Below are 11,064 nucleotides of genomic sequence, written 5' to 3' on the forward strand. Positions count from 1 at the left end.
AAATCTCCACAGAGACGTATCGAGCCGTCTGGTTTCAAAATTGGTACCACCGGCGCTGCCCATTCCGAGAACTGCACTGGTCTGATAATGCCGTCGCGCCGTAACCTTTCTATTTCGACATCTACTTTCTTCCTTAATGCAAAAGGTACCGGCCTGGCCTTACAAAATTTCGGAAGGGCTTCTGGGTCCACATGCAAAGTTGCTTTGGCACCTATAATTTCCCCCAAACCTTCTTGGAAGACCTCCGGGTATTTTTGGAGTACTCCACTCAACTGCCCGCTTCCACTCTGGAAAATTTTCATCCAATCTAATTTTAGGTCTTTCAGCCAGTTCCGTCCTATTAAATTCGTTCCGGAGCCCTCTACTATCGTCAACGGTAATCTGAGCAATTGTTTGTCATATTCCACGGGTACCTGAGTCGTGCCTAGAATTTCCAGGGGTTCCCCCGTTTAGGTTTTAAGTTTTGTCGATGTTGTTGTTAGGGTTAGTGGCTGGAGTCCATCTTTAATGTTTTAAAATGCTGCCACTCCCATTACTGATACGGCCGCACCCGTGTCTATTTCCATTATTGTCGGCCGACCGTTCACCCGTGGGACAATCTTAATAGGTTCTGCTTTCTTCGTCGCAATATTATATAACTGTTACCCTTCGGAGGAGGATGGGGCGTCTAGGTTGTGTACTTCCCTGCGTCCCCACCTGCTATTCCTCTTTTGCCACCTCCTTCTAGGGTTTCTGTCGCTGTTACCCCACTCTGTCTGGTGCCAGAAACGGTCCTTCTCTGTTGGGAGAGCCTCAGCCGGTAGTTCCCTCTGTCTCCAGTTAGTCCTAGCAGACTTGGGGCAGTTCTTGGGTTTTCCTTTGGCCCTCTATTCCTCAGGCTTTTCCTGAGGGTGGCTATCTGGTAGTTGGACCCGTTGTGGTAGTCCCTCTCACAGGTATCTACCTCCATTGGCGTGCCCTGTAGTTCCTGCGCCCCACTTGCTGCCTTTTCTAGGAACAGTGCGAGCTGTAACGCCCGCCTGCAGTCTAGCTGCATTTCCACCAACAGGCGCTTCTGTATTGTGAGATCATTTATGCCACACACTAACCGGTCCCGAAGCATTTCATTTAGCGTCGGGCTGAACTCACATTTTTCCGCCAGCCTTCTCAGGCGCGTCAAGAAATTTGTGACTGACTCTCTGTCTTCCCGCTTCGTTGTGCAGAATCTGTACCTACGCAAAATGAGGGGTGGTTTTGGGTCATAGTGCTCTTCCACCAATTTTGTTAATTCTTGGAAAGGTATTGTGTCCGGTGTATCGGGATAAATTAGTCTACGTATAATGGCGAAGGCTGAGGGTCCGCACGCCGACAGCAGGATAACCCGTTTCCTTTCGTCATTCATTATCTCATTGGCCTGGAAGAAGTAACACATTCTCTCCACATACTGGGTCCAGTCCTCAATAGTCGGGTCGAATGCATCTAACTTCCCAAGCAACAACATTTTTGAAATAGCAAGGCTTACCCTCCGAGTGCGGCAGCTGGTCTCCGCAAGGTTCTTTGTTTACCTCGTCACCACTGTAATAATCCACAGGAGGCAGGGGGTACCGTCACTATACCAGTATTTATTTGCAATAACTATATCCAAGAGCAGCTCCAAACAGTGCTGCTAGCATTCCAGTCAACTTAAGACTGGTTCACAAAGCCTACACAGGTGCTTATATGGGCCCCCTCAATGAGCTATCATTGAGGGAGCTCATACTCCAATTGGCCAACCAATAATGCCAATTGGAGGTCATTACACAGAGGGTTGGGATAAATGGGTCCTCCTGTGGCTGGCAAACTGTAACTAGTGGGGTGCCGCAGGGGTCAGTCCTCGGACCTCAACTGTTCACAATCTATATAAATGATCTACAAGCAGGGACATCTCTGTGAATTAATGCCTTCAGTTAAGTTCCCTTTTCAATTCTTTATCCATTCTTTCAGTAGTTTCTGACACCAAGGGTTGGATTTTCGCTGAGTCAAGATGACTTGGGAGTTATTTAAAAATGGTAACATGTCCCAATTCTGGTATACCTGAGCTCATTTCCAGGTGTTCCAATTTATGGGAGTTCCTTTAAGGGTGTGGATTGGGTTGGATCATCAGTCTGCACCCTACACTCCTGACCTGGCCATCTCCATTCTGAAGATAGGCATGTCCTAGTCCTCTGCAATTTTCATGGAGTTAGGCTGGCTTTTCAAAGACTCATGGTTCTCGACACAACAGGAGTCCCATGAACTATATCTAAACGAGGGGTTCTATTGAAGAGTAAGTTTAAATGATCCTACTCATAACGCCATGCCAATCTATGTCCCCCACCCACCCCTTATGGCCCTAATGCCAGGCTATGACACTTACAAAGTTTTTTTTTCAAAACATCATTCATTAATAACTTTTAGCTTTCTGTAAAAAAAAAAAAAATCCATTTTACTACAAGCCAATAAAAATGTGAATGCTCATTTAACATATCAACAGCAGAAACAGCAAGCACTTGAAACTTCTTTGTCTTATGTAAATAAACATTGTACAATTAACAGCATAGATTAGAGAGTCAGAGCTGTCAATCAAGCAATGTTTTCCCTGGGGTTCAGGGATTTCAATAAGTTAATGGATTTGTGGGCTCTAAACCAAACCTCATGCATTTGTGGCTGAGAGCCCATACATCAATTAGGATACTTAAATACCTGAGCCCCAGATAACCCATTGCTTGGTTGACAGCTGGCCATTGAGCCACTTGATTCAATTCTACTATTTAATCAGATTATGGTCGATCTGTACCTGAACTTAATTTGTACACCATTACTCCATATTACCTACCTTAATTGAAGAAAAATTACATCATGGGACCCCGATTTTTTTGTATTTATTCGGCAAATGCCTATTTCAATGGGCTGACAAGTCAATTTTTGAGATTTTAATGGCGGGTTAAAATCGGGTTCCTCATTTTAGTACCAAATTAATGGCACACTATGAATTATCAAACTATAGTTTCAAAAAATACAAAGGAAATATAGAAAAGTGTGCACATCCCACCTGAGAAAAATCACAAATTTAAGAGACCAGAAACTCAGCAGAGCTGTAGTTATAGCTTTGATGTCTGAATTGTGAAGTGAATTGTGTTACCATATTGCTGCTAGATTGTAATTGATTTGGATCAAAATGCCCGATTTATAATTTGAATAAATACATTTCTAAATGAGTTGCATGATTTGAATATTATGGACAATTTAAAAATTCTATCTGCATTATTTTGGAATTCTGCTTGACTTGTACATTTTCTTTCTAGAAGCCCATTGAGTCCTAATGACCTGCTGGCTTTGTTCCGTTATCCACGCGACCCCTTTACTGTGGAGACAGCAAGAGCAGGAGAGATCTTTGAGCGGACCTTGCAGTTGATACAGAACCATGTCAAGCAAGGTTTAACTGTGGACTTCAATGACATAGGTATGCTCCCAGGTTGAAAGAGAAACTTAGGCCCAGATTTTGCGGTCCGCAGTTAAGCAATGTTGCTCACTGCTGACCTCGAGGAAAGCTGTTCATAATGGTCTTGCGATACCTGTGGCATGGAGTTCCATTTTCCTGATGGCAGTTTAAACTTGACTCTAATTCAAGGGGTAACCAGGCATTCAGCAACACTCATGTCGGACTATCACCTGATGATAGTTAAAATGACACCTAACATCAGGTGAAAAATGAGAACAAATCAGCAACAGACTGTATACCTCACAAAGTTATTTTTCACAGCAATACAAGTTAATATTACAACTATTTTATGAAGAACATCCTAAATTTGATGTTCATTAGCTTGAACCTGCATCGCCTACACTACCATCATGATTTAATTTGAAGTTGCGTTCCACATTTACTGTCCTTGCCTTGTCTTCTCGGTCCTACAATGTGTGTGTGTTCTCTGTATTCACGATTGTATTCTTTTTTCTCCTGGGATAGACTTAATCTTGAGATATGTACTTTATCCCAGGTGCATCTTTTGGTTTCTTTCTGTAATCCTAGTTAGGCGTATTCTTTTTATAACCAGTCTCTACCAGTCATTGCTGGTCTCAATTTGGAATCATTTAGCACTTACCTTCATGGCTTTTTTTTTTTGCATTGACAAGACTTGTCAGCATGGCTCAATTTGGGCGGCCCGGTAGCACAGTGGTTAGCCCTGTTGCTTCACAGTGCCAGGGTCTCCGCCAAGCTTGGGTCACTGTCTGTGCAGAGTCTGCACATTCTCCCTGTGTTTGCGTGGGTATCCTCCAGGTGCTCCGGTTTCCTCCCACAAGTCCCAAAAGACGTGGTGTTAAGTAATTTGGACATTCTGAATTCTCCCTCTGTTTACCTGAGCAGGTGACAGAATGTGCCGACTAGGGGCCTTTCACAGTAACTTCATTGCAGTGTTAATGTAAGCCTACTTGTGACAATAAAGATTATTATTATTATTAGTAGATCAGATTAAACTAAAAAAAAATCTCACTGCACTGTTCAAAGAGGAGCTTTTTTAGTCGCACGGTTAATAATCTTCTGCCATTCAAAAGGACAAAAACAGATTATTTGCTCATATATCTCATTGCTGTTTGTGGAATCTTTCTATCTACAAATTGGCTGCTGTATTTGAGATACAAAACCATTTAAAATGTAGATTGTGTAAGCTGCTTTGATCCATAATAAGGCTCTATATAATTTCAAGTCTTCATTTACTTTTTAATAGATTTATAACCTTGGGGCTGTCTGTGAGAATGGCGACACATGAGAAAAATCTCCCGAGAATCGGGAAGTGAGATTTTCGCCGGCGAGATCTCGTTTCCTGATTTTCCCCACCCCTCACCAGTGATGGAATGAGGTTCACACCCACAAAGGGCGAGAATGCATTTTAAACATTTTACATAAATTTTAAGAAAATTAGCGAGCCCCCCCCCCCCAACATCTCCCAACCTCACTGAATATTAAAACCTCACTGATGTGACAGGTTTACAACAGCTGTTTAATCAGTCGAAGGGATCCCCCCGGTGTAGCCCCTGGGGGAGAGGGGGGGAGGAGAGGGACATGTACTGGCACTGTCCCCTGGCCCTGCCACAGGTCAGCACTGCCAAGGGACAGAGCCACCACAGAGGTGTCAACCCAGCAGTGCCAACCCAGCAGTGCCAACTTGTACCGTTGAAGTGCTGGGGCGGACCCTCTAGGAAGCCCCTTTGGGTGCGGGATTTGCATTCTGTTTGTTGGGGGGGAGGAGAGCCCTGATGCTTGTGGTGGGAGAGGAGCCACCGATGCTGATGCTTTTGGTGGAGGGGAGGGAGCACCGATGCTTGTAAAAGAGCAGGAGGTGTGGCATTGTTAGTCAACGACAGTATTACGGTGGCAGAAAGGACCTTTGATGAGGACTCGTCACTGAGGTAATATGGGCTGAGGTTAGAAACAGGAAAGGAGAGGTCACCCTGTTGGGAGTTTTCTATAGGCCTCCAAAAAGTTCCAGAGATGTAGAGGAAAGGATTGCAAAGATGATTCTGGATAGGAGCGAAAGTAACAGGGTAGTTGTTATGGGGGACTTTAACTTTCCAAATATTGACTGGAAACGCTATAGTTCGAGTACCTTAGATGGGTCAATTTTTGTCCAATGTGTGCAGGAGGGTTTCGTGACATAGTATGTAGATAGGCCAAAATGCGAGGCCACATTGGATTTGGTACTGGGTAATGAACCAGGCCAGGTGTTAGATTTGGAGGTAGGTCAGCACTTTGGTGATATTGACCACAATTCGGTTATGTTTACTTTAGCGATGAAAAGGGATAGGTATATACCGCAGGGCAGGAGTAATAGCTGGGGGAAAGACAATTAAGATGCGATTAGGCAAGACTTAGGATGCATAGGATGGGGAAGGAAACTGCAGGGGATGGGCACAATTGAAATGTGGAGCTTGTTCAAGGAACAGCTACTGTGTGTCCTTGATAAGTATGTACCTGTCAGGCAGGGAGCAAGTGGTCAAGCGACGGAACCGTGGTTTACTAAAGTAGTTGAATCACTTGTCAAGAGGAAGAAGGAGGCTTATGTAAAGATGAGACGTGAAGGTTCAGTTAGGATGCTTGAGAGTTACAAGTTAGCCAGGGAGGACCTAAAGAGAGAGCGAAGAAGAGCCAGAAGGAGACATGAGAATTCCTTGGCAGGTAGGATCAAGGAAAACCCTAAAGCTTTCTATAGGTATGTCAGGAATAAAAGATGACTAGGGTAAGAGTAGGGCCAGTCAAGGACAGTAGTGGGAAGTTGTACATGGAGTCCGAGGAGATAGGAGAGGTGCTAAATGAATATTTCTCGTCGGTATTCACACAGGAAAAAGACAATGTTGTCGAGGAGAATACTGAGATACAGGCTACTAGACTAGACAGGATTGAGGTTCATAAGGAGGAGGTGTTAGCAATTCTGGAAAGTGTGAAAATAGATAAGTCCCCTGGGCCGGATGGGATTTATCCTAGGATTCTCTGGGAAGCTATGGAGGAGATTACAGAGCCTTTGGCTTTGATCTTTATGTCATCATTGTCTACAGGAATAGTGCCAGAAGACTGGAGGATAGCAAATGTTGTCCACTTGTTCACGAAGGGGAGTAGCGACAACCCCGGTAACTATAGACCAGTGAGCCTTACTTCTGTTGTGGGCAAAGTCTTGGAAAGGATTATAAGAGAGAGGATTTATAATCATGTAGAAAGGAATAATTTGATTAGGGATAGTCTACACGGTTTTGTGAAGGGTAGGTCGTGCCTCACAAACCTTATTGATTTCTTTGAGAAGGTGACCAAACAGTTGGACGAGGGTAAAGCAGTTGATGTGGTGTATATGGATTTCAGTAAAACGTTTGATAAGGTTCCCCACGGTAGGCTATTGCAGAAAATTCGGAGGCATGGGATTGAGGGTGATTTAGCGGTTTGGATCAGAAATTGGCTAGTTGTAAGAAGACAGAGGGTGGTGGTTGATGGGACATGTTCAACCTGGAGTTCAGTTACTACTGGTGTACCACAAGGATCTGTTTTGGGGCCATTGCTGTTTGTTATTTTTATAAATGACCTGGTGGAGGGCGTAGAAGGATGGGTGAGTAAATTTGCGGATGACACTAAAGTCGGTGGAGTTATGGGCAGTGCGGAAGGATGTTGCAGGTTACAGAGGGACATAGATAAGCTGCAGAGCTGGGCTGAGAAGTGGCAAATAGAGTATAATGCAGAAAAGTGTGAGGTGCTTCATTTTGGAAGGAGTAACAGGAATATAGAGTACTGGGCTAATGGTAAGATTCTTGGTAGTGTGGATGAGCAGAGAGATCTCGGTGTCCATGTACATAGATCCCTGAAAGTTGCCACCCAGGTTAAGAGGGTTGTTAAGAAGTCGTACGGTGTATTAGCTTTTATTGGTAGAGGGATTGAGTTTTGGAGCTATGAGGTCATGTTGCAGCTGTAGAAAACTCTGATGTTGCCGCATTTGGAGTATTGCGTGCAATTCTGGTCGCCGCATTATAGGAAGGATGTGGAAGCATTGGAAAGAGTGCAGAGGAGATTTACCAGGATGTTGCCTGGTATAGATAGAAAATCTTATGAGGAAAGGCTGAGGGACTTGAGGCTGTTTTCGTTAGAGAGAAGAAAGTTAAGAGGTGATTTAATAGAGGCATACAAGATGATCAGAGGATTAGATAGGGTGGACAGTGAGAGCCTTTTTCCTCGGATGGTGATGGCTAGCACGAGGGGACATAGCTTTAAATTGAGGGGAGATAGATATAGGACAGATGTCTGAGGTAGGTTCTTTACTCAGAGAGTAGTAGGGGCGTGGAATGCCCTGCCTGCAACAGTAATGGACTTGCCAAATTTAAGGGCATTTAAATGGTCATTGGATACACATATGGATGATAATGGAATCGTGTAGATGGGCTTTAGATTGGTTTCCCAGGTCGGCGCAACATCGAGGGCCGAAAGGCCTGTACTGCGCTGTAATGTTCTATTGTCTATTGGTTGTGGGCGGGGTTGTTTCTGTGCTCATCAGGCGCAGTTTTAAAGTGTGCCCCAATCTCTGTGGAACCAGCCTCATCGGCTCAATCAGGCCCTGCCCCACCACAGTGACACCATAAAATATCCTCACTGGCTTTTTTTTCAGAGAAACTCAAAATCTGGCCTAAAAACTGGCTGATACATGCAGGTTTTCAGGCACAGCCTGACACTCTGGAAAATATGTGGGAAAATGCTGTCCCTTGTATCATAATTAGGTAACTCACAGCTGTGGAGTATTAAACTTCAGCAGGATAGCATATTCCAATTCCAATATTTAATGCCACAAAATGGACGGGCACAGTTTCATCGGCCTGCAACGCTGAACCGGGTGAGTTCCCAAACTTGACTGAAGAGAATGGCAAGTGGAAAGTAGGCCCCTTCCTCAAGAAGGAAAGTGTCTGGTGAGTCAATGGTTGATTGGTTACAGTAACAAAAACAAATTTTGAAATCAGATCAGATAGGGGAATTTTTTTCAATCAATAAAATAGGAAAGTGCCACAGTTTTACAATGTGCAGCCTGTGTGATTAAACTTCAGGTTTAAAGTTATCTCACTGATATTATTTAATCACTTAACCTGAAAACAGCATTCAAATAACATTTTTGTCTATATTCTCTTTTCAAATGCCAACCGATCCAGGAAGGCAGTTGCTTGATGATATATCATTGCTGGCTCCCAGGAGAAAAACTAAGTATCGCCGGAAATGAAGAGAAAATAAATGGCTGAATTTTTCTGCTTTTTTTTTAGAAGATTTAGTTAAAAATGGAATGGGCAGAAGGGATTAGTGTAAGTCTGAAATGATTTGTAAGAATTTAACGAGAGAACTACCTGTCAAATCAGTAAGGTTAATCTAGCAGAGATCCAATAAAACACTTAAAAATCATTATACCTTTATTCTTGGGTACATTTCTTATGAGGATCTACTTAAGAAAGTTTTTTTTTACTTCCGTTATGGCTCTGGCATTTTTATTTTATACTCATCTGACCAGCTGAGCATTTGATTTGCTGCTGGATTCTCATAAGTCTTGCATCTGAGTCGTAAAGTGCAATGAAGGTGTTTATTGTGGTTTGTACTCCAAGTTCCCATAATTTATTTATCTTATGGGTACTTTTCTCTCATATCTTCTTACAACTAAGTTCAGCTTTAAAGTTATCATTCTTTTATTTTGAAACATCTTTTGGGAATAAGTGGCTGAAGGCTTTGTTGCCTGCTGTTGTCACCTTACCTTTGTCACATCCCATATTCCAAGGGCAGGACTATTTAAATATTGGGAGTGATGTCCACTCATGTAGCAGCACAATGCTAGCATTTGTCCCAAGAAGGCAGCGAGGACTCCAAGTTTCTCACTCCAGTACCAAATTAGGTTGAAGACAAAGAGCCAGGATTTATCTTTCAGCTCCACTTAGCAACTGGCGTAACAGCAATTGATCTTTATGTGATTGATTTCTGCTAATCATTTCCACTTGAAACCCAATTGTAGGCCCATAACCAAAAGTACGATTAATTTTGGAAAATGCAATATGCCTATCAAAAATATATTTGCCAGAATTCTCAGGGTAACCTGGGAATACATCTAGAAATTCCCTCAAACTGCGCCCACAATGTACAAGAGGACGGGCAGCAGAAGCACTATTGCCTCCCCTCCACAAATATAGGTGCATTTTTAGTGGAGGGTTGTTGGGGTATTAGGGGGTGGGAGTGGGGGAGGTGGCTGAAGGGGTATTGAATGACGAGGGGCTGAAATCCTGACAGATCTAGTTTAGCTAATTGTCCAATTTCTCCCATACCATAATTACGTTCAATTTATGCAATTTTTATTGCATAATTTCCAGGCTAAAATATTCAGCCATTTACTTTGCTCTTCTTTTCCAGGTGCTTAGGCCTTTAATACATTTCATGAAAGCCAGCAATGAGATGTCACAGAGCCGTGGCTTATGGCTCTGCTGACAGTTGATGCTAGCATCCTGGCATAACTCTGGTGAGTTAAAAGTTTAATTTTGATTTGCATTTTTAGGTAATGATCTAGGGAGAGAAATAGTTAATGGCAGTAACTAACTGGTACCGTAATACTCTATACTTGAACAACAATTACTGCTAGGGTTTACTTTCCTTGTAATTAACAAATATGTCAATGGCCTCATGAGTTGGCAAGAGACTTTTCATGACATGTAAACCAACACAATGATTTATTGCAATGTGCCTTTCTGTTGATCATTGTGGGTGAATAGTTCTTCAGAAATGCACCACATTGTGACTCTCGCATTCAGTGATGAAAACCTGTTAGAAACACTAATGTTGTTTTTGGATTATTCCAGATATTTATCCGAGCTTGACACAATGAGAAAATAGTTTTTTTGAAGAAAATTATAAGTTAGCTTGTTCTACATTTTCAGCAAGGTTCTTCAAATCAAATATAAAATGATTGAATAGTGCACTATATGCTCATCCATTTATTGAAGTTAGCAAATAACATACAGCAGGGAATCAGTTTTGTACTGAATGCCAATTTTGTTTCTGCTGAACACAGCAAATAGAGCAAAAGATACCAATTAGTTCTTCATAAGTTAGCAATTAGATCTTACAGTTTGGGTTTCCTCAACACTGTGTAACCATTACATTTCTGAATACTTTCCTTCTCAGAAACATCTGAGAAAACTCTGGGGATATGCATTAGCAGATGGCTAATAAATTATTAGTTATTACAAACACAATTATGCTATTGTTTTACCAGAAACAGATAAACTGAAATGATTTTGGGGAAATGATCTACATCGCTGAATTGGATAGCCTTGTCATTATTGAGTTAGTGCCAAAATCATATCTCGTGAGTTCCATCATGCACTTTGGTTAACAAATAGATTTGAAAAGAGGGGATTAACATTGTTTTGTGGTTTGGTTCAGTGCAGTTTGGCGCAGTGTGAGTATATTGTTAAGAGATGTGGATTTCTAACTTTTATTTTGAATATTCTTCTCATATGAATTTCTCAAGGAAAAATTAGTTTCAATCACTTTAAATACTTTGCATTTCCACTGAC

The 11,064-nt window shown here is 42.3% G+C and overlaps 1 protein-coding gene across 4 annotated transcripts in view; it reads left to right on the forward strand.

The window, feature by feature from the left end:
* LOC140385541 (peroxidasin homolog) overlaps positions 1 to 11,064 on the forward strand; it is a 757,374-nt gene that overhangs the window by 609,767 nt on the left and 136,543 nt on the right. For all 4 annotated transcript variants that reach the window (XM_072467791.1, XM_072467793.1, XM_072467792.1 and 1 more), the window contains one exon: positions 3,303 to 3,460. In XM_072467791.1, the coding sequence (XP_072323892.1) occupies positions 3,303 to 3,460 (158 nt within the window). The remainder of the gene's footprint in view (positions 1 to 3,302; positions 3,461 to 11,064) is intronic.

Source organism: Scyliorhinus torazame, chromosome 11 (genome assembly GCF_047496885.1).
Source record: "Scyliorhinus torazame isolate Kashiwa2021f chromosome 11, sScyTor2.1, whole genome shotgun sequence".
Classification (NCBI taxonomy): Eukaryota; Metazoa; Chordata; class Chondrichthyes; order Carcharhiniformes; family Scyliorhinidae; genus Scyliorhinus; species Scyliorhinus torazame.